Raw genomic sequence first — 21396 nt, 5'->3', positions numbered from 1 at the left:
CTGGATAAAGCATTTTAGCAAGTGTTTTTTTATTTATTCAAGTAGTCACTGGTTGAATTTATTAAACAGAAGCAGATGCATGCATTTCAGAGGAATGTATCAATCATCTAAATGTAAATAGATTGTGGTGTGATCACACAAGGGAAAATAATTCTAATTACACCAAAAATAAATGTATCCTATTCAAAACTATTGCTAAATAACCCCTCATATAATAGAGAGATACCCTCCACCTGTTTAACAGGAATTAAGAAACAATAACTGTATGCCTCATTTAGGCTTATCTGAATAACAACATTTGATGTAGGCTACATAGGCCGCAATGCCAATCCAATGGCTTCTTCCAGGCAACCCTAGGGCCCCTCATGTTTTGCGATTGCCTGGGGGTAAAAAGGAAAAATAATCAAGCTAATTACTGATGGACATGCAGATCATTTTTTTTCATTGATTAAACCATTATGTATACCTGTTTAAAGAACTGGGCACCAAGGTAGTTGGTTGCCATGCTTCTCAAGTTGGTCTTGCCCCCTACTTTGCATCGAACATACCCATACAAGTTGGCCCACTGTAAGGCCATACCCATGATTACCACTGCCTGGTGGGAGAAAAGACTAATACTTTACGAATACTCATTTTTTTCATGGACTCACATGGGAGTCACTGTACTTGGCTTTATCAAAGATAAATACTCAAGTCCTAAAAACAGGGGAAGGACAGATAACTCACCAGCCATTTGATTTTGAGGGAGAATATGGTGCTGAACACAAAAATGACCCAGAAAAGAGGACACACAACCAATCCGAGCCAGAAGATCCGGGACTCCGAGTTAGAGGCACCATTTCTGCTACCTGTCTAAAGAGCAGTCAGAAATAAGAGCAGTTTATCTTTCTACAGATACTCTCATCTTTGGATGTTTCATGCTTTACATTGGTCGTCAACAGGCTCAAGACAGGCAAGCCAAGGCCCAATGTCAGCCATATGCAGACTGTACCTTTCTGGACTCAAACACCCAATGACTCTTTCCATCGTCATCCACCTGGTTCCACCATCTCAAGCCCACCAACAACCTGCCAGTTACATTCTGTAATACAACTGGATTAATCAGTGTTTGTAGAAAACGACTATATCCATATTACCACACAAATATTGTACTAGTCTAAAGCTTTACAAATAACATGGTTAATTTGCAATGAATAAGAGGTAGTTGACCCATGCCAACGTTCCACCCACCTTCACTGTCCAGAAGTCACATGAGAGGAGGAGAATGATGGTGACCATACAAACAATGAAGCTACTGCTCACTATTTCACACAGCAGGTAGACAAGGATGGCACATGTGCGAAAGAAGAGATGGAAGAATGTGGCCACGGGGTACCTGCAACATAGACCAGGTTTGGACCGAGCTCTGTACTTCTGACAGAAAACAAAAAGATGTATATTTCAGAAGAGTCCTTCACTGAACTCACTTGATTTTGGACTTCCTCTGACTCGCTGTATGTGTATCCTCATCGTCGCCAAAGAGTGGAGCCTCTGCTTCTGAATCCTGTAACAAATGGAGCATGTTACAATCTAAGGGTCTTTAATTGGCAACACATGCTAATGATACATATCTGAAAGCAGCATCGAGCAGAAACAGATCCAGATATCTACAAATGATGATAACGCAATTCCTAATTTAGCTAACAAGTATTAGCTAGCTAGCTAACAGTCACTAAACCCCCATTTATATTACGAAAGCAAGTTTAGTTTCAGTCAATAACGTTATTGCATAATCTAGTAGTAAAGGAACATTACATTGACTAGTTAATAAATTGTTTAACGTAGTTTGACCATTCTAAAGGCACTGGCAATCTAACCTGTCTCAACATTTCGACACTGTCAATGCAGTCGGTTTTAACTTCCGTGTGATGACGTGGATGTAAACAAAAAGTCTTCACGTGCGAAGGACCCCATATTGGTATCTAGATTCGCTCCCTGATGCAAATGCTTTACAATTGTACTTACACAATGCTTTGTTTGAGTTGGTTCTGTCCAGTAGCACTATGAGGATGATTCTTAAAGATAATTGGTTTAATCTGTAATTTATAATTCAGAACGAATACCTTTTTCTAATGGGTGGTTGTGTTAATGACATTTCTTCCCGTAAATGGATCAGTTAAAATCAAGATAATAATATCAACACTCTGCATTCATAATCCATGTTTAAAGCCATTGTCATGTTGTTGTTGATGGAGCTTATACGGCAATGGTTGACTTTATTGCTTTGAAAGTCAATCTTTTACTGGTGATCTTACTGGTCAGCAGAATGTTAACCAGAGATCATCGCTTTTATACACAGGGTATGTGGTTTCATGTGACAGTCACACTGTGGGAGATAAGGGTCAGACTGAAGTCCCTTCTAATTGTCACAAACCTTCAGAATGCTGAAAATACCAGACGTGCTTTTTCTTCTCTGTGCCCTCGGGGCAGCGGACGCCGTTTACAAACAATGGATCCCTGACACCAACTATGAGAACGAGACCAACTGGGACAAAGGCTCAGTGCCCAGTGGCAACGACAGGGTGCAATTTTCTGCATCTAGAAAAGTGTCTGTGTACGTGGAGACTGTCCACTCTGTCCAGGAGATGAGACTGCCGGTGGATGGAGAGTTCATCCTGACCTCAGGAGCTGGCTTCTCAGTGGGAGCCGGTGGCTACAAACCTGGTGCTGTTGTCAAATTCAAGGATGTCGAGTCTCTGCAGTGGTTTGATCCCGCTCTGTGGCAGGCGGCCTCCACAGCAGACGATTTGGAGAAGGGCCGCTTCCTGTTCTCAGTGCATGAGGAAAGCATTCCCTGCCGCTATGACAACGTGGTGTTCAAAGCCCACTCCTCTTTCCGTGTCGACCTCTCCTCCAACCGGCCGAGCGTCCCCGTGCAAAGTGTGTCGGTTCTGGGAAAGACGTTCAGAAGCAACTCCGAGTTCAGCCGGTACCTGGGTTCTCCCTCGGGCCGCTTGCAGTTCCACGGCTCCTCGTCCATCAGCTTGGGCTCTTCAGGCTGCAGCGATGTCTCCGGCTGTGAGTGCGGCAACGCAGCCAGTCTTGAGAAGATCTGTGGCCATGTGGAATGTTCTTCAGTGACCTGTAAGAAGCCATTACGCCCGGTTGGACACTGCTGTGACGTGTGCGGTGCTATAGTCACTCTGCAGTACGTCCCTGGATTCAACCTGGAGACTTACCGCCAGAGACTGATGCACATTTTCCTTGGTCTGACGCCATACAAGTCCATCCAGCTTGGCATATCCAAAGTGGAGAAATCCCGGTGGTTCCTGGGGGTGTTTCCTCGCCAGGGGGCAGCAGAGATCCAGATAGTGTTGATGGATGGTGAAACGGGCCACCAGGCTGGTATGGTTGCTGAGGCTCTTGCCCGTGACATACTGAAGGATGCCCAATCTGCCGGCTCCAACCTGGGTATAGCTGAGGCTGAGTTCCAGGCATCCTCGGGGAGTAGCAGCAGTCACGGGTCTGGGCGAGATACAGGGATGGTGTTGGGAACCATATTTGGGGTTCTGATAGTGGTGGGAGGTGTGTTCCTTCTAGTATTCCTATATTACAGGGGTGCTATTAGAGTACCCTCATTGCCCACCATCACCATGCCCTCCCTGAGCAGCTTGAAAAGGAGTAGTGAGATTGGAGACCTCGGTGGGCCAATGGACCATGGTTTTGACAACCCCATGTTTGACAAGCCCACCGTGATGCCAGCTGTGCCTGGTCTGTATGGGGCTGAAAACGCCAACTCTATCTCCCTCACACAGTCAGGTGTACATTTTGTAAACCCAGCCTATGATGACAGTGAGACTGATTTCAATGCTTAACTTTAATGTATGCAGTACAAGACTCATAATTAGAGTGAGGCGGTCTAATGTATAATGAAGTTCCATGCTACAGCCTTCATAATAATGGAATAATTGTGATCATGCCGTGTCAAGCTATATGACCTTTTTGAGTGGTAATTTGCTAATTGAATAAACATTTATTTGCATCACATTGTTGTAATTTGTGTTTCACACAATATGTATATGTTTATACATTTATTATACAATCACTCTACAATTGCTTTTAGGAAGTCCTGTTCTAACGCCAGCACATATAATATTTCTTCAGTACATGTTTAAAAAATTACAGTACATATATTATAAGTACAGTCTTGTTCTTCAGTCACCACTAGATGGTGTACTAGAACCAGAACCAGATGTCAACAATCTTTTTCTTGTACTGTCCCTTATCTTTTACCATTTACTAAACACACATACTTGCCCACTGACTGTAGTGCAGGTAGTTATTGCACACCCTGATATAACTGTAGGACATCAGTAGGTGGTTTTAAAGGAGCAGCAGTTATGACAATTTAGCTATTTTGTGGAAATGGATCCTCAGGACTGACCAGAGAGACCACATTGTCTTTCTTAGAGAGCCAGACCGTGGCATACAAAGGCTCCATGAAGTCAGCACTGTACTGCTTAAGGAGTGTCATAGAATCAGTCACATGGTGGAAGGAAAGCAAACCACTGGCAAAGTCAACATAGATCCCTGCCCTTGTCACCAGACTGGCGTCCAGGGGTGTCTCCACACCTGCATGCCAGGTAGAGTAACCTCTACTCTCCTTCCCCAGGCACCAGGAGAAGTCATTTCCTGTGATGCAGCAGCGGCTATCCGGGCCCTTTCTGTGGAGCCTTTTATAAGAGAGTCCCACATGAGTCCCTTCCCCACCCAGTTCCACCTCGAAATAGTGGCGCCCCAGGTAAAGGCTCTCGGAGGTCATCACTTGGCGCCAGTGGTCAAAGCGACCGGGCGTATCAGGGTAGCTGTGCTGCCAGGGCGTGGTGTTGGTCACCTTTCTGTCGTCCTCAGTCAACCTCAGGTACTGGTGGGTGGTATCTGGGTCAAAGTTCAGACGGATGGCATCTGTGATATAAATATAACATGTCCGAAGATTTAATAGATGAGCTGATACAAGTCAGTCAAAAAGGTTGGTTAAAAGTTGTTATGTAACATCAAATGAACTCATTCTAAATTCTAATGCATTTCATGTGGTAAATATTCCATGCAGTAAAACCTAAATCCTACATTTGAGGAAGCCCTCTCGAGTTTTTGGTTGAGGCAGAGACAAGGGTTGAGTTTCTGTAATCTTGGCATGGGCCAGTTTCTCTGTTGGAGAGCAGGTTGCAGAGGGTTACATTGATAGATTACACCACACTCCAGCTCTTTAGAAGATTCAAAATATAGATGTGTCCAAACTCACCACTCTTGCAGGCTCCCTGTAACCTGAGTGTGTATGTGGAGAGTAGCTGGCCACACAGCTCCTGGGTGACCTCAGTCACCACAGTGCTGAAGGAGGACAAGTGGTCCATGAGGCTGACATGCACCTCAGGCAGACACACGTCCACTGCCCCCTTCTTCCACTCAGAGTATTGCTGGCATGACCACCAGGGGGAGATACTTAGTACTGATTCAAATATTTGACCTCATTTGTACAGGGCTGGCCTATTGTGTGGGTATAGTAATAATATAGTAAAAAAATATTTTAGTGAAAACATTTTTTTTAATTAAGTAAATGCATTCATGTTATATGTAGTATAACATAATATTTGATTATAATTTCGTCATTATTTCAGACACTTTCTATAAAAGCATGATAAAGCAGAATCATGATCACACAAAAACCCTTGACCTTTGACACAATGATTCACTGTAACCACAAGTGGCATATCCTATAAGATATAGAAGCTCGGCGACATTGACAATGAGCTCTTTCGAATCATTTACCATATGGAATGCACGCTGTTATCTCTTCCTCACCTGCAGGAAGTCAACATCAATCTTGTTCCTGCAGAGTCTCTCCAGGCGGGCCGAGGTCTTTTTCAGCTCGGCGCTCCTCTGCTCCAGATGGGCCTGGATGCCCTCAGCCTGGCTGAGCGCCTGCCTCTGCTCCGCCTCCAGAAGCTCTGCCACTCCCCTCTTGGCCTCCTCCGCTGCCCGCTGCAGGAGGCCGAACTCCTGCTCCATGACAGCACGGACCCCTGCCACGGAACTCTGGAGGGAGGGAGGCCCACAGCGGATGGTAGGGGGAACCACGGCAGAGATAAGGGGGTTGATTCACAGATGGGTTGGAAGAGTGTGGGAAAGGGAACTTGTACACAAGGCAAATGTGCCAAAGGCTCGGAAAGGTTGAAGGAAAAGAAAGTACCTCAATGGATACATTGTTCCTCTGCAACTTGCTGATAGCATTCTCTGCCATGGTGCTTGTCTTTACAATCTCCCCCTGCTTCTTCTGCAGCTCTGTCTGAACTCACACACACACAGTCAGACACCCACATGCAGACTCTCACTATTTCCTAAACAGAACCATGTGTACAAAAAATCTCATGCAAGGGTGGGGTATGTTTTGGAACTGCCTGTGCTACCACACAAGAACAAACTGTACTGTCCATATCATTGTTCATACAGACTTATACAGTTTCAACTTTGGATACTTTTCTCACAAAATAAGTCCTTTGAAGCTATATTTTCTCGGATGGTAAACCTACCGCTGAATAAAAAGTCTTGTTGTGTGTATGTGTGCGTGTATGCATGTGTGTGTACACATTTGTGTACTTCACCTCAATCTGTCTGCGAGCCTCCCCTGCAGGTGCAGAGCTGTGTCCCCGATGCTCAACTTCCTGACACTCCTGACACACACAGACTCCATCGGTCAGGCAGTAGAGTTCCAGAGGCATGTTGTGAAGGTCACAATTGCGATCCTCCATGTCCTGTAAGGGCTCCACCAGACGGTGGTTGTGGAACTTGCTGTTCTCCATGTGGGGCCTGAGGTGGGCCTCGCAGTAGGACACCAGACAGGTGAGGCAGGACTTGAGGGCCCTGCAGGGACGCTCAATGCAAGAGTCACACAGCACATCCTCTGGGCTCAGAGGGGTAGACTGGGGAGGGTTGTCCCCAGGTTGTCCCCGGTTGTCCCCAGCCTCAACGGGTCTGGTACAATCCCCTGGTTCCTCTTTAGTCTGGGGTAACTCTGGGCCTCCAGAGGATTTGTGATTCTCTTCTCCGTCCTCTTCTTTAATGATAAGGGTATCCATGGCTGTTAGTCTACTGTCTTGCCAGGCAGCGGAATATGAATTGGGATTTCAACAACCCTTCTCTCAGTAAAGACCAGAGGCTTAGGATGTTAGTCAGCCACACAACTGAACTCGCCTCTTTTCTTATAAAGCCCTTTGTCTAGTTCAAGACAAAACTTGAACAACACCACGCCTTACAGTTCACATGAGTCAGGTCACAGCAGCCTCCTCGTGTTACACCCCTCCCCTTTCTTTATCTCTCTCTCTTTCCGTATCTTCTGCCTCAACATTTCATCCAGCACAGGATGGCCAAACCAATGTGGTTTATATTTCAGGAATTTAGAAACAAAATACCATGCAGTAACTCATTCAGAACATGAACTCTTTGACATTGACTGAATTTAATGCCACAGCAGTGATGGTTGTAATTATCCGTACTCACTGTAGTGGTGCTTTTGAATAAACATCCTGGAATGTTCTGTGACAGCAACATTATCCACCCCACCCTTACTTCCTCTCTCTCTATCTGACCATGGACATGCTACTACAGTGCTATGTGTGGGACCAAGCAGAGACAGAATTATTTTGACTGAGATCTCTAACAAGCTGACTTTTCATGCAAAGCATCCTGGGTAGGGACAGGAAAAGCAAACCGAATCAGAATCAGAATCAGAATGGGATTTATTCGCCATGAAAGTTTGCACAGACAAGGAATTTGCTTTGGCAGGAAGGTGCATACAATAAACATATACCTAAAATTTAAATATGTGGACTATCTATACTAAGGGTACATAAACTAGCAGTACTAAGTGGGATTAGAATAGAATTAAATATACAATAAAATAAAATATAAGTTGCCGTAAATTACAATATAAAAATACAAAAATACAAATATTACAAAAAATACAAATGTACAAGATACCATTTTGTAATGCAGTGCAAAAAGCAGTGTGTTTTAAGCAAGAAGTCATTAGAGTCAGTGTGGTCCCTTGGCCTTGTTGAAGAGGCCAACAGCGGAAGGGAAGAAACTGTTTTTGTGGCGTGAGGTATTGGTCCTGATGGACCGCAGCCTTCTGCCGGAGGGGAGTGACTGAAACAGGGAGTGTCCAGGGTGGGAGGAGTCGGCCACAATCTTCCTCGCTCGCCTCAGGGTCCTCGAGGTGTGCAGGTCCTCGAGGGTAGGCAGATTGCAGCCAATCACCTTCTCAGCAGTGCGGATGATATGCTGCAGTCTGCTCAAACAGGAGGTATGTTGTGAGGACAGATACTTAGTCTGTTTCTGTCAACAAGGAGAGATCACAAGGTACCTAGACTATGACCTACTGTACAACACTTTGCCAAAGCCTTACACAACACAATCACTTCAACCACTTACATTTGTGAATTTGTTTATTAAGCAAAATTCAAGTTTGAGATTTTTTATCTTGTCATTTACAAGTGCATCTTCATTGACCAATACCATCAACCCTTGGAAGACAATACCAAAATAAAAGTATAAACACATACGGACATCTAGGTGAGATTGTAAATTATAGCCTACATCTGTCATGTCAAACTGTAAAGGTTAATGTGAAGTGTTCTTCTGTAACATTAATATGCAACAATAAACTAACGTCACCAGACATTAACCATTTTCTTTCTTCTAGCCCAAAATAAACTAGAATCAGAATAATTGGCTTTCTTTGACCAAACTGAAACTTCTACTTCAGGCATACTGCGTGTAAACAAATGTACTCGTATAGTTAAACGGCCAAGGCCAAAAGACACTATAGGTAAAAAATTTTTTTTAAAGTGACCATGGTATGAATTAATGTCGTCATTCATTTTGTATCTAATGCACAGGCATAAGGAGTACAGGCACAGGAGATGGTACAACACTACATGCCCCACAGGGGTAAACATAGGCCTAAAGTAAGAGGCAAAAAGGGAAAACCCAATTTCAGGCTCTGCATAAACTATGCTACATAGTACATAGTAACACACAGTACTGGCTGTTGCTGGTTATTGAACAGCTACTCCTAACAGTGCAGTGTTGATGACTCTTGTGAGTGTGTCTGAATAGTATCTCTCTACTATAAATCCTATCTGTCTGACCACAGGAAACTTGTTTAGGATTCTGGACACATATACCCTTTCATTGATATTTGTCTTGACAAGGTCCTTCTAGCCTGGGTTGAGGCGTTTAAAGAGGCGGAGCAGTCTTTTCCCTGCATACAAAACATCCTCTCAACAGCACACCGCTGACCTTTAAGGTTCGGTGAGAGGCACACAGTAGGATTTACGGCTTATCGCATTGTATCGCTGTACAATGACAAAACAGAGCAAACTGAGATAAGCTTATGTATTCGGTAATATATGGCTGGCTGATATGTTGTGTTATATGGCTGGAGTTATAACATCTCCCCATCTACACTTAAACAATTCCACAAATGTTTTCATTTGTAGATACTTATCCTGGAGATGTGTCAACTCATGGGCCCGTTATGTAAGCAGCAATCACAACTCTGTGTCCTCTATACTGTCAGGGTCCTCTATGGTATCTAGGTGTCTCTTACAGGCATCCAGGATCTTCTTACGGGGCCCTAGGGGGATGTGTATGCTCTTGAGGTCATGGTCAGAACACAGCAGCAGTGCCTCCAGGTCAATCTTCTCCCTCTTGAAGATGTGCATGAACTCATTCATGCTCTGCGTGGCCAGGAAGACCTCCAGAGGATTGGTCTCCGGTTCGTCGTCGTCATCGAGGCCCAGCTCCACCTCATCCCAGGGCAGCTCCTGCATGTTCCTCTCCTGCAGGCTGTGGGCGCTGCCGATACTGTCCAGGCTGGGGGAACGGTGCAGCCGGCTGCGCAGTCGCACGTTGGCACCGGGCCGCTCTGTGCCCACCACGCTGCCCTCGTCCCGTCTGCCGATGCCAAACAACCCCCCGCTGACGTAGTTCCTCCGGAACACCATGGTTCCCAGGCCCGGACGGTTGAACAGGGAGTCGTGACCCGAGTCGGTGCTTATTACAGAGTAGTCCACGTCGGGCCCGTGGAGGCCCGGCTCGCTCATGGCACGCGAGATGGCATCTTCGTTGTCCCCGGGGAACATTTCGCGGACGTTCCTGCGGGAGCGGTCCTTGGGGTTCACGTAGGTGCCCTGCTTGAGGAACATGACGTCGTTGCCCAGCTGAAGACCGGAGAGGGAGCGCACGCTCTTCCGGCCGTCCTCGTAGATCTTAAAGGTCCCCTCCCCTTGTTTCCTCTTCTCCAGCTTCTTCTGGATCTTGGTCTTCCCTCGGGATGTGGCATGGAGAGTCACCTGCAGGGACAGAATCAGCCAGGGCCTTAAACACGCGGTGGCAAAATGACAAAAACCCCAGACAGGAAAGCACAGCACACAGCACACAGCAATACTGTGCATGACCTTTGTTATGTATTTCCCTCCATCAGTCTGACCTGAGAGTATGGCACACTGACGGTGGCAGCGTTGAGGTGGTGCAGCTTGCGGCTCACGGAGCTGCTGGTGTAGCTGGAGAAGCTCATGGCGTCGGACATGGAGGCTTCGGACGCCTCCTTGTGGAACTTGCGCTCCATGCGCTTGTGGTGCTTCCTCTGCAGCTGCACGCACTCCTTGATGCGGCGCTCGGCCTCGCGGAACGCCCGGTCCTTCAGCTTGCTCACCAGCTTGGGGTTGAGGGCCGACTGCTTGGCAGCGATGGAGTCCAGGTAGCGGACACAGCCCATGTGGTTCTTGGTGGCGGCCATGTCCAGCGGTGTGTGGTAGTCGTTGTCCAGACACCACACGTTGGCACCAAAAGACACCAGGAAGGAGAGGCAGTTGTGGTGCCCGTTGGCAGCCGCCAGGTGAAGTGGCGTGTTGCCCCATATGTCACACTTGTCAGGGTTGCCCCTGCAATACGTGGAGAAGAGGATTAGAAATATTTTGCCGACCGAATAACCGGTAATGTTCATTTGAAACTATGTAAAGACCACGGACATAAAAGACCCATGATTTTCAACATACTACATACTGTTTCATAGACGGAGTGTAAGCTTGGTGTAATATGAACCAAAATGACAATGACCTGACCTTTTGTCCTCAGACAATATCAACCTAAGTATAGCAACGCACTCGTGAGTAAGCACATCATTTTTGGATTATATTTTACCATTGACCTCTCATCTGTAAATTGTTCATTGGGACCTCATGAATTATGTAAAATCTTTAACAGTGCACCGTCGCTTTGCATTAGCTAATAAGCATCAACACATTGGTTCTAATAGCACAAAGACAAAGACCACTTTTTCTCCAGGGGTGTTTTTCCCTTTCAACTCTAGGGGTATTTCCCCAGTGTCATGGCCATGCTTTATACCCCCTACACTCCTGTCCTCACCCTATGACCGTAGGGTCACCTTTGCTAGCGCTGCCCTGCTACAGGCAGACCGTAATATGACCACTGACTTGCCAGGACTCCAACTACAACACCAGTATCTTGTTTCAGGGGAGGCCGGTTGGGTTGCACCTGACAACTGTGCACGCTTGGTGATGTCATGCAGAATTCCTCCAGTCATAAAGCAGCACAGGAGGCTGTCTGATAAGGAACACAGAGACATTCAGAATGTAACACTCGGCAGCAAATCAAAAACAGGCCATCTAGCGTTTGTTTTTTTTGTTCTTAAAACTATTCTTTTTTATATATTTATTATATTTTAAGTATACCATGACAGTTGAGTTTTAATATAATTTATAGTATTTTAAAGCCTAAGATTCTCCTGTTATTCTTCCCTATGCCAGCCCTCCACTAGGGCTTAATCAATATTTAATGGGTCGCAGGCAAACCCATCCCAGGCCCAGATATATTATTGATGGACTAAGCTTCAAAGTTTTCACAAGAGAGGCTGTGTGCCACACTAGACCCAGAGCAAAGATTAGCCCCTTCTCACCTGCCTGACCCTGATTTCTACCCCTGGCTGATAACTCCCCTGCACAGGACTTATGAACGGGGGGGTCAGGATATGGGTTTGAGTTAAGATAGAGAGGGGAGAGGCCACTGCAATATACTTAGCAACAGTAGCTAGGTGCTGGTAGATGGATGTTCCCAACAGGGAAAGTGGGGCACAGAGAGCCTGGGTATTTGGCATGGAGCCCAGGAAGCAATAATGCAGCAATTTGCACATTTTCCCGGTGTGATATACAGATATAACACTGTCTGTAAACACTATAATATCACATTGACAATTTAACACAAATGTACAGGTTTGCGAGGGATTTGAGGAACATTATGTTCAATCTGTTTATTAAATTCCAGTCCCATAAAATAAAAAATAAAAAGGAAGTTCAATGTTTTAACCCCCCCAAATCTCACTTTAGTAACTAACTTTAGTAATAATGTCAGAGGTTCTCTGGAAGCTTACATCATCTATTGCAATGAATAACCTGTTTATCACCTAAAAGTCATAGGATAGAAATGTACCCATTTTAATCTTGTTCTTTATCACAAACTGTTACCCATATAATGACAGATTGACCATCAGGTGTTATTCCGATCACTCCTGCCATAAAGCTGTCAGAGTATAATTTATCTAATCGTGTTCCTGGATCTGGTTATATATAGTCTCTATTTTTTTGTTTCACATACAAATTGTACACAATGTCCCACATGCAATCGAGAAAGGCTTTTTGTTTTATAAAGTGTAGTTTATTCTTATTTTGCAGTACATTTCTGTAACATCTTGTTTACTTTTTGGAGTGTGGGAAACCCAATGGTTTCTCCACATCGACTACATCCTGTCACTGACAAGACTGCTAATGGGATCCTGACTTGTTCACTGCATGTGCTATTTGTCCTAAACAATAGGCATGTTAGGATGACCAATGAACCACAAAAGTTTTTTTGCCTGTGCTTAGTAATTTTTCCTGTTACGGTAAAATGGCTGCAAAAGGACACATACACACACAGACAGACACTTCTAATGTGGTACAGTATGTGGTTTCACAGACAAAGAGAATCACTCAAACTTTTGCCAATTAACGACTTTGATAATGGGTCTTTCTACCCACAGAGAAACCAGGTCAGCCAGAAATGCAATGAGAGCTTTTGTCTTTATCACTTCCTCACAGAATAACCATAGCCAATTTGATAAACTACTTCAGGAGTCACCAACACATAATAGAGTGCAATTTCTTTATATTCATATATCTAACTGTAGCCTATGCATTGCCCTGTAATAATCGTTGGAATCATTGGAACCACCCCATTAGAACGTTTCAAATACACATTTGTTGAATTGACCATTGTTGCATCATGGAACATAATCTAGGTCATAAAAATTCAACTAATACATGTATTTGAAACAAAATGATAGGCTAATATCATACTGTCAAGTACTAGTGCGAGGCTGGGACAGAAGTACTTGCCGGTAGGTCTTAACCCTATGAGAACTATTATTGTATGCATTGTCTTGTAACGGATTATCCAATTAAAGCTTTACACAATGTTACATACATTCATGTTTTATAATATTATGACTACCTCTCACGCAAACAAAAACATAATTTTCAAATTTTCAATTGTTGTGTTATGGGACAGTTGCTCAGAACAGTGCCTCACTCATCCCAACTAATTCTGCCCATAAACTTCTGACCTACTTCAAGGCGGTGTAGCATTACCGGTTGTAGTGTCACTACCCTGTAATCCAATTCGTCTATAGCGCTATCAGTTAATGTTGTTAACCTTAGCCACATTTTAGGTCTCAAAACATTTCTCACTTTTAAAAGCATGTTTACTGGTGCAAAGGTAAATTTAGCTAATACACACCCTCTGCCGACGATCAGCCGCAGGGCTTCTAGGTTGCCGTGATAAGCAGCCCATAAAGTCGGTGTCATGCCATCTTCGTCGGGCGCGTTAAGGTCCTTCCGTGTAGCCTCTTTCAACAAGTCCAGGTAGCCATCCCGGGCCGCCTTGTGATACCTGTCATTCATGGTACAATATCAACTGACCTTCTACTCCATTACGTTCGAACATCATTTGGCCATCTAATGAATACGGATCCCAGAATGAAGTATCATCCTCCATCGATGTTCCACCATCATTGTAGTCATGGTCGGATGTGCCACTGCACTTCATTGCAAACGTTCATTGCAAACATGATAGAAACGCGCATTCCGTATCTAGGGAGCGACACCCGAGATCTGCCGGGTCGCGGCGGTAATGTCGCTGGCCCATCACATTACTTTAAACTGAAAAAACTGACCAACGACGAAAGGGACTTTTGTTACAATCGCATTTCGCTATGAAAGTGTTCATGATCAGATCAAAATCAAAATAAAACACGCGTGCGTCTATCGTTATTCTACAGTCATGCTTATTTTGCAGTGCTTTTCAAATGTGCTTCAAATGATGTGTAGTTGGAGTCTTGGCTATATAATATCACAATAGTTTAACAGTCAATGTCATTAACTCTCCCAAAGTTTATTTTGTGAGGCACATATTGGTCCCCATTTACTGTCACACAAAAAATGATCCATGTGCATGCTGTCACATTCTTCTGCTTTGACAGAAGATATGCGATGTTATCTAACTGTATACGTGACGTTTATAACTCTATGGAGTGATTTATGCTGTTTTAGGTAAACCGTATAGCGTTTCTGGGTGGAGATAAAAGCCATGACAGGACCTAGCTTCCTCTCAGGATCAGCAGGACAGTCTCCCACAGGTAGGCCTACGCTATCCATGATATGTATTACTAGCATGTCTTTTGATTGTGTGGATTTCTGACCGTTTTTGTCAAGTGACCTGATACTGCAAGGGCTTGAGCACCTGCCAAGATGAACGGGTAACCGTTCAGACTACCAAAACCAGGCCTAATTTAGAAAGAGACAATCAGATATGAACTGATCTCTGAAGAAAACGTGTTCAAATACTTCCTGTCCTTGTGATTGTGAACCAAGCAGGATGATGACCAATGGAAAGGAGTGTGAGGAGGCTCGTCGTTCCAGCAGCCATTTTAGGGCACCGGCTGGTAGAAGCCATCGCTTGCCTAGCCTCGCCCTTTCCTGCGGGGGCACAGTGAGAGAGAGGGGCCGTAACCGTGGATGGATCCTCTCTGGTGTCATCTCCGTCAACATTCTGATCTTAGGATGTGCTCTGGTCAGTGCCAGTGCCTTCAACAGCACAGCCATCAGTAGCATTGAGCTGCAGATCTTCCTCTGCATCCTGGTCATCTGTACTACAATCTGGATGCTGTACTATACAATCTACACATCCAGAGGAGATCGTGCTGTTCTCTATAAGGATAGTCATGCCGGGCCGGTTTGGCTGAGGGGTAAGAAAACCTTTTATAGTTTTTATCTTTTCTGTGACAGAATTGCTCTTAACATAGTTTCACTGCATGTCTAATGCTCACCTAATGATCTGATTTCTAAATATAATTCCTATTTTCTCCAGGTGGACTGGTGCTTTTTGGAATCTGCAGTCTTATAATGGACATTTTTAAGATTGCCAACTATGTAGGCTATCTTCATTGTGACTCTGCTGTCAAGATCATCTTTCCTGTTGTGCAGGCTTTATTCATACTTGTCCAGGTAAGGGTCTATATTAAAATATCAAAACTGTCTTTCAAGGGAGGGGATGCCAAGTAAAACACAAGCAGACTAAAAATGTGATTTCTTTCAGACATACTTCCTGTGGCTCCATGCCAAAGATTGTGTCCAGCTACAAAGGAACATAACACGGTAAGGAGGAATAAAATACATGTATTCCTGTGAACACGGTTTGGTTCCCGCTGCTGTGGGATAACTCTTGTATCCGTGTTTCAGTTGTGGGCTGGTGTTGACCCTTTCTACCAACCTAGTGCTGTGGATGTCAGCAGTCACTGAAGAGTCCCTCCATCAAACTATTGTCCCCGACGACACTAACACCACAGCACCTCCCCCTCACCGCCTGTACAGAGGTGAGTGGAGTGGTTGTAACCATTGTAACAACGATCAAGTAAATAGTTGGCATATTTGTGAAGTGTATATACACTGCATGAAAAACGCATGAAAAACGGGATAACAACTTTTACATGTCTTTCCTTTTAGCCCGGGGCAATGAAGATGTGAACTGTAAGTGCAGTCATTCTGCCTGTGCCATCTTTGAATCAGCCACCTACTACTTGTACCCCTTCAACATTGAGTACAGTCTGTTTGCCTCTGCTATGGCCTACGTCATGTGGAAGAATGTGGGCCGTATGTTGGACGAGCACAGCCCCCACGAGCACCGCTTCCACCTCAAAGACGTGTGTCTGGGACCCGCGGCAGGCATGGTGCTGTTGGTGGTAGGCCTGGCAACGTTCGTAGTGTACGAGGTGGATGTGGCGAAAGAGGACCAAGGGAAGAGAGACATGGCGCTGATGATGCACTACCTGATGAACCTGGTGGCCGTGAGCCTCATGTCCATCTGTTCTACGGTCGGCTGCGTCATCTACAGGCTGGACGAGAGGGACCACGTGTCAGGAAAGAACCCCACACGCAGCCTCGACGTGGTGCTGCTGGTGGGGGCCTCCATGGGCCAGTTCACCATCAACTACTTCACCATTGTGGCTGTGGTAGCGTCTGGTGCTGCTGACTACATAAATATCCTGAATCTGGTCACCTCAATACTGACTGTGATCCAGCTCGGCCTCCAGAATTGCTTCATCATTGAGGGTCTCCACCGCGAGCCATTTGGGGAGACCCACTCTGCGATTGCGTTCTTGAATGCGCATGTTTTGCAGTCCCATACAGAGATGAGCAACCCCTACAGCACAGACATGGAGACCAAGTCTAGACGAGTCTCCACAACCCACAGTCTGGATGTCCATGCCGCTCCACCACAGAATACGCTTACCTGGAAGAGAAGGGCCCTAAAGGAAGTCTGTGCCTTTCTACTGCTGGGCAATGCTATTGTAAGTACTGCATGGCCTCCCTGAGACTTAGTTCTGTTACTGTGGTCCCCCTGTTTGAAATGTGAATGATTTTGTTTTGGTTGATAGAATGGTGTTGATCTCTATGCCCTTATCGCATTTTCAGCTCTGGATCATGCCGGCATTTGGTGCTCGTCCCCAGTTTGACAACACAATTGGGACTGAGTTCTACAAGTTCACCCTATGGGCTGCTGTTGTGAATATTGGACTCCCCTTTGGAATATTTTACAGAATGCACTCAGTTGCCAGTCTCTTTGAAGTATTCCTGCTCTCCTAAACTTGGCTCACGTGTGAACAAGTGCTCTTACCCTTTTGCTATTGACCCGCTTACTATCTGTAATCTTTGGTTTTACATTTTTCCATAAACATGTTAAACTAAATAAAGTGATGTCATCATATTCTATTTGTAAACCAAGATAAAATGTTTGGACTGGTCAGGATATTGTGGGATTCAGGACTTGGCTACAACCTGTATATATCTACTGTAATCGTGCTGAGATATTTTTATTGTTACTAAATTACACGTATTCTTATTTTGATTTACATTCAGTGATGCATTAAAAAATCATGATTTAGGCCCACAGCATGTTGGTTTGATGTGGTTCTTCACTAGGTCGAAAGAGTCGCTACTTTGTGAGCATTATCTCACCCAAGTCTTTGTTCCCATCCACTACAATAAAATCATCAAAGTCATCTGCTTTTTATTTATATATTTAATTTTTTTGTCTACTGCTTCTTCTTTCTGTCGCGCAAAATCACAAAGTCACCGATCTGGCGTTAGACCAACACATGTGGCTGTGCAGCCATTGACCTATTGTTTGCAGCACATTAGCCAATTAGCCTGAAGCCTTGCAGTGGGCCAGGCCACTCAAAGTGAAATGCAAGTTTATTTTCAACGGCCATGAAATATCACACTTTTGTAGACACATACTAATTTACACAGTGTAAGTCCCATTCTCTGTCTTTAAAATAAATATCTATCAAAATGTTGTCTCTTCTGCATTGCACTAGGTAACCAGCTTGACATTCTGCCAGCGGCAGGAAGGCCGGTTTATCTTCAAATTGATTGCACCTGTTGCAGCTGCTGTATTTTCACGCTGACGGTTAGTATGGCTGTTATCACTATGTTTATCTGCCAGAAGAAATTACTCTGTGGTTTGAGAGTTTAATTACGGATTTTGTTGTTCCTCTTGCTTACAATGTAGGCTGAAGGGATTTAGGAAAACGCTGATGTTAGTATTGCTGTAACTATTCATTTATATTACTTGTGCTATTCCTGGCTTTGAAATGACACCAACCATGTCCTGACATAAAGGCCTGCAGTATTTGGTAGAATAGCTGCTTTTGTCTCTTAAAGAAGTAGGGTATGCACCTTCTTTTCTCTTATTGGCAGTGGAGGATGTCATTTTAAAGTACTCATAGTTGGTGGATGAAATAAATATTGGTGTATGGTGTGTCTGCTTCGATGTTGTTCCTGACTGAACCTTGTTCTTACCCTGAATTCCGATTACCAGTCATAGTTGACTGGGCACACCAGGGGTCAGGAATGGATTTGAAAGCCATGACAGCCGAGGTGCTAAGGACGTGTAGAACTCTTGTCGGCAGGTAGGTTGTTGTTTACCTTGACGGCTTAGCTGTTTTCAAATTGAACTGTGATGCCACTTCTCTGACATTTAAAGTATCCTTGTAAACTCTGAAGGACGTGCGTAGGTGGAAGCGAGGTGGTTCAGGCTAATCTGTCCGACGTTATCGTGGAGGTGCCGGAGAGTTTCCAGAATGCACCCAGCTTTGGCCAGACCCCCAATAGGAACAACAGGAGAGAGGGGAGCCATAATGTTGAAAGGGTGCTGTCTGGTATCATCGCTCTCAACGTTTTGATTCTGGCTTGTGCAGTGGTCAGTGGCGGTACCGTCAATGACAAAGCCATCGGTACCATTCACCAACAGATCTTCTTCATCCTCCTCGTCAGCCTCAGCACTGTCTGGATGCTCTTTTACACAGTCTACACATTCAGGAGACATGGCGCTGTTCTTCATAAAGATGTCCATGCTTTCCCCGTGTGGCTCAGAGGTAAGACCCTGTCTCTACAGTCCAGCCTCGTCGTGATTGGTTCAACAGAGTTGTATTGCAACAATGCATCATTTTTATACATTTACATAACATGTAGTCATTTAGCAGACACTCTTATGGCAAGTAGGGTGAAGTGCCTTGCCCAAGGACACATCGTCATGTGGCACGGATGAATCGAACCGACAACCTTCTGATTAATAGCCCGATTCCCTAACCGCTCAGCCATCTGACCCCCTGTTATACTTGGTTTGTGAGGGCTAACATCCCTAAATGTTATCTATTGTCTTCAGGTGGACTTGTGCTGTTTTGTACCTGCAGTCTTGTAATGGATGTATGTAAGATTGCCAACTATGTAGGCTATCTTCACTGTGACTCAGCTGTCGAGATAGTCTTCCCTGCAGTCCACACAGTATTTATACTTGTTCAGGTATGTTGGTACATTTGCTTTCGACCCTAAATCACATTTTAGAAAATGCAAACTAGCAGTATTTGTGCTTTCCCAGACATACTTCTTTTGGACTCATGCCAAGGACTGTGTGCAGCTACAAAGGAACATAACTCGGTAAAAAGTATTCAATGGTAAATGATTGTATTTTTTATTGGTGTAATGTGTCTAATTACAGTCTAATGTGTATTTCAGCTGTGGGTTGATGTTGACCCTATCTACCAACCTGGTTTTGTGGATGTCTGCAGTCACTGAAGAATCCATACACCAGGCGGGTCTCCCTATGGATACAAACACCACAAATTCCTCTTCTTACAGTCAGTAAATCAGAAGTACTGGTGCTGAACAATACAATGTTTAATGTTTGGTCTTGTAGCATAATGAAACAAGTTCAACCTCATCATCCTCTCATTCCAGGCAATTATGAGGACGCATGTCATTGTAGCCATTCAGCGTGTAGCATCTTCAAGAAGGTCTCCTTCTACTTGTACCCCTTCAACATTGAGTACAGTCTGTCTGCCTCTGCTATGGCCTACGTCATGTGGAAGAATGTGGGCCGTATGTTGGACGAGCACAGCCCCCACGAGCACCGCTTCCACCTCAAAGACGTGTGTCTGGGACCCGTGGCAGGCATGGTGCTGTTGGTGGTAGGCCTGGCAACGTTCGTAGTGTACGAGGTGGATGTGGCGAAAGAGGACCAAGGGAAGAGAGACATGGCGCTGATGATGCACTACCTGATGAACCTGGTGGCCGTGAGCCTCATGTCCATCTGTTCTACGGTCGGCTGCGTCATCTACAGGCTGGACGAGAGGGACCACGTGTCAGGAAAGAACCCCACACGCAGCCTCGACGTGGTGCTGCTGGTGGGGGCCTCCATGGGCCAGTTCACCATCAACTACTTCACCATTGTGGCTGTGGTAGCGTCTGGTGAAAAAGACTCTCTGAATGCTTTCAGCCTAGCTTGTTCCTTACTGACTGTGGTCCAGCTTGGCTTGCAGAACTTCTTTATCATTGTGGGCCTCCACCGTCAGCCATTCCACCAGGCTAACCCAGTTTCACAGGACACAAACTTGGTGCTGCTTAACACCAACTCTGACACTCTTCCGGTTGCTAACATGACTAGAAATGTATGTTATGCCCCTCCTCAGCACAGGCTCACCTGGAAGAGAAAACTGTTAAAGGAGATATGTGCCTTCCTGCTACTCGCCAACATCCTTGTGCGTGGTATCCTATCCAACTGAGTATACCAATTGCTTGACATTCTGGTTTGATGAGACATAGTTGATTTTATAACTACAGTTTTGATTAAGAATGGTATTTTTGACACTGTTCCCCCTTTTCAGCTCTGGATCATGCCTGCGTTTGGTGCTCGTCCCCAGTTTGACCACACGTTTAGGACTGAGTTCTACAGTTTCACCCTCTGGGCTTCTGTTGTGAATATTGGACTCCCATTTGGAATATTTTACAGAATGCACTCAGTTGCCAGTCTCTTTGAGGTCTTCTTGAACTCATAAGCTTCTTGAACAAGAACATTTATATTTCAAAATTTGACAATACATGTAATATTATTTGTCCTATTTCATTTATACAATACTTTAATAAAATGTAAAACATTGCTAGACATTACTTTCTTCCCAGTCCCATTGTGACATAAATATGGAATTTAGGGAGTAAAAGTTTGTGGAACTGTAAATTAAACTAAATGTACTACTATTCTTGTACAAGTTCAGAACATAATCAGCTTCCTCTTTCTGTGCTACTCTAGATTCAATGTCACATAGTAAATCAAACATTCAATACAGATTTTGATCTGTGCACCTATTTTTGTTTATTTTACAACTCCTCTTATCCGTGATAGGTGATC

The 21396-nt window shown here is 44.7% G+C and overlaps 6 protein-coding genes across 8 annotated transcripts; 3 read left to right on the top strand and 3 right to left on the bottom strand.

The window, feature by feature from the left end:
- Window positions 1–69: 69 nt before the first annotated feature.
- On the bottom strand, window positions 70–1912 carry zgc:112148 (uncharacterized protein LOC550424 homolog). 2 transcript variants are annotated; one of them, XM_062449009.1, is made up of 7 exons: window positions 1857–1912; window positions 1467–1543; window positions 1231–1375; window positions 992–1081; window positions 727–852; window positions 467–595; window positions 70–380 (listed from the first exon to the last, which is right to left on the bottom strand). In XM_062449009.1, exons 1-7 carry the CDS (start codon window positions 1866–1868, stop codon window positions 354–356), a joined length of 606 nt encoding a protein of 201 aa, XP_062304993.1. In that variant the 5' UTR covers window positions 1869–1912; the 3' UTR covers window positions 70–353. The 2 variants fall into 2 exon arrangements, with proteins under 2 accessions (XP_062304993.1, XP_062304984.1); XM_062449000.1 differs by lacking the exon at window positions 1857–1912 and having other exon boundaries at window positions 1467–1561.
- amn (amnion associated transmembrane protein) lies at window positions 1739–3968 on the top strand. Its single transcript, XM_062448991.1, has one exon. It carries the CDS (start codon window positions 2421–2423, stop codon window positions 3852–3854), a length of 1434 nt encoding a protein of 477 aa, XP_062304975.1. The 5' UTR covers window positions 1739–2420; the 3' UTR covers window positions 3855–3968.
- LOC134009463 (tripartite motif-containing protein 16-like protein) lies at window positions 3877–7593 on the bottom strand. The gene is made up of 6 exons (XM_062448989.1): window positions 6639–7593; window positions 6227–6322; window positions 5839–6072; window positions 5282–5453; window positions 5107–5187; window positions 3877–4944 (listed from the first exon to the last, which is right to left on the bottom strand). Exons 1-6 carry the CDS (start codon window positions 7110–7112, stop codon window positions 4388–4390), a joined length of 1614 nt encoding a protein of 537 aa, XP_062304973.1. The 5' UTR covers window positions 7113–7593; the 3' UTR covers window positions 3877–4387.
- An 891-nt stretch (window positions 7594–8484) lies between these two features.
- On the bottom strand, window positions 8485–14161 carry ush1ga (Usher syndrome 1Ga (autosomal recessive)). Its single transcript, XM_062448982.1, has 3 exons — window positions 13891–14161; window positions 10529–10982; window positions 8485–10391 (listed from the first exon to the last, which is right to left on the bottom strand). Exons 1-3 carry the CDS (start codon window positions 14052–14054, stop codon window positions 9588–9590), a joined length of 1422 nt encoding a protein of 473 aa, XP_062304966.1. The 5' UTR covers window positions 14055–14161; the 3' UTR covers window positions 8485–9587.
- Window positions 8548–17693, top strand: LOC134009348 (proton channel OTOP2-like). Its single transcript, XM_062448981.1, has 8 exons — window positions 8548–8607; window positions 14703–14788; window positions 15027–15397; window positions 15520–15656; window positions 15748–15806; window positions 15891–16024; window positions 16155–16999; window positions 17124–17693. Exons 3-8 carry the CDS (start codon window positions 15028–15030, stop codon window positions 17292–17294), a joined length of 1716 nt encoding a protein of 571 aa, XP_062304965.1. The 5' UTR covers window positions 8548–8607; window positions 14703–14788; window position 15027; the 3' UTR covers window positions 17295–17693.
- Window positions 17694–18012: 319 nt separating this feature from the next.
- LOC134009322 (proton channel OTOP2-like) lies at window positions 18013–21147 on the top strand. Of its 2 annotated transcripts, XM_062448980.1 has the most exons (8): window positions 18013–18120; window positions 18532–18622; window positions 18717–19087; window positions 19378–19514; window positions 19591–19649; window positions 19728–19849; window positions 19950–20749; window positions 20876–21147. In XM_062448980.1, the coding sequence occupies exons 2-8, from the start codon at window positions 18564–18566 to the stop codon at window positions 21044–21046; spliced, it is 1719 nt and encodes a 572-aa protein (XP_062304964.1). In that variant the 5' UTR covers window positions 18013–18120; window positions 18532–18563; the 3' UTR covers window positions 21047–21147. The 2 variants fall into 2 exon arrangements, with proteins under 2 accessions (XP_062304964.1, XP_062304963.1); XM_062448979.1 differs by lacking the exon at window positions 18013–18120 and having other exon boundaries at window positions 18150–18622.
- Window positions 21148–21396: the final 249 nt, after the last annotated feature.

Source organism: Osmerus eperlanus, chromosome 2 (assembly GCF_963692335.1).
Source record: "Osmerus eperlanus chromosome 2, fOsmEpe2.1, whole genome shotgun sequence".
In the NCBI taxonomy this organism is placed as follows: domain Eukaryota; kingdom Metazoa; phylum Chordata; class Actinopteri; order Osmeriformes; family Osmeridae; genus Osmerus; species Osmerus eperlanus.
This window is presented reverse-complemented; position numbering and strand designations above follow the sequence as displayed.

What these genes read in the sequence shown, in the direction of transcription:
- zgc:112148 (XM_062449000.1), bottom strand. Translation starts at nt 1,561, where the DNA reads ATGCTCCATTTGTTACAGGATTCAGAAGCAGAGGCTCCACTCTTTGGC. An exon ending in CAGAGGAAGTCCAAAATCAA is followed by an intron (nt 1,376 to 1,466) that starts GTGAGTTCAGTG and finishes TCTATGTTGCAG; the next exon opens with GTACCCCGTGGCCACATTCT. An exon ending in GTGACTTCTGGACAGTGAAG is followed by an intron (nt 1,082 to 1,230) that starts GTGGGTGGAACG and finishes GTTGTATTACAG; the next exon opens with AATGTAACTGGCAGGTTGTT.
- amn (XM_062448991.1), top strand. Translation starts at nt 2,421, where the DNA reads ATGCTGAAAATACCAGACGTGCTTTTTCTTCTCTGTGCCCTCGGGGCA.
- LOC134009463 (XM_062448989.1), bottom strand. Translation starts at nt 7,112, where the DNA reads ATGGATACCCTTATCATTAAAGAAGAGGACGGAGAAGAGAATCACAAA. An exon ending in ACAGGGAGCCTGCAAGAGTG is followed by an intron (nt 5,188 to 5,281) that starts GTGAGTTTGGAC and finishes GCTCTCCAACAG; the next exon opens with AGAAACTGGCCCATGCCAAG. An exon ending in TCGAGAGGGCTTCCTCAAAT is followed by an intron (nt 4,945 to 5,106) that starts GTAGGATTTAGG and finishes TTTATATCACAG; the next exon opens with ATGCCATCCGTCTGAACTTT.
- ush1ga (XM_062448982.1), bottom strand. Translation starts at nt 14,054, where the DNA reads ATGAATGACAGGTATCACAAGGCGGCCCGGGATGGCTACCTGGACTTG. An exon ending in CGGCTGATCGTCGGCAGAGG is followed by an intron (nt 10,983 to 13,890) that starts GTGTGTATTAGC and finishes CACGTATTGCAG; the next exon opens with GGGCAACCCTGACAAGTGTG. An exon ending in TCAGTGTGCCATACTCTCAG is followed by an intron (nt 10,392 to 10,528) that starts GTCAGACTGATG and finishes CTGTCCCTGCAG; the next exon opens with GTGACTCTCCATGCCACATC.
- LOC134009348 (XM_062448981.1), top strand. Translation starts at nt 15,028, where the DNA reads ATGATGACCAATGGAAAGGAGTGTGAGGAGGCTCGTCGTTCCAGCAGC. An exon ending in CTTTATTCATACTTGTCCAG is followed by an intron (nt 15,657 to 15,747) that starts GTAAGGGTCTAT and finishes GATTTCTTTCAG; the next exon opens with ACATACTTCCTGTGGCTCCA. An exon ending in CTACAAAGGAACATAACACG is followed by an intron (nt 15,807 to 15,890) that starts GTAAGGAGGAAT and finishes TCCGTGTTTCAG; the next exon opens with TTGTGGGCTGGTGTTGACCC.
- LOC134009322 (XM_062448979.1), top strand. Translation starts at nt 18,483, where the DNA reads ATGTTGTTCCTGACTGAACCTTGTTCTTACCCTGAATTCCGATTACCA. An exon ending in CTACAAAGGAACATAACTCG is followed by an intron (nt 19,650 to 19,727) that starts GTAAAAAGTATT and finishes TGTGTATTTCAG; the next exon opens with CTGTGGGTTGATGTTGACCC. An exon ending in TGCTACTCGCCAACATCCTT is followed by an intron (nt 20,750 to 20,875) that starts GTGCGTGGTATC and finishes CCCCCTTTTCAG; the next exon opens with CTCTGGATCATGCCTGCGTT.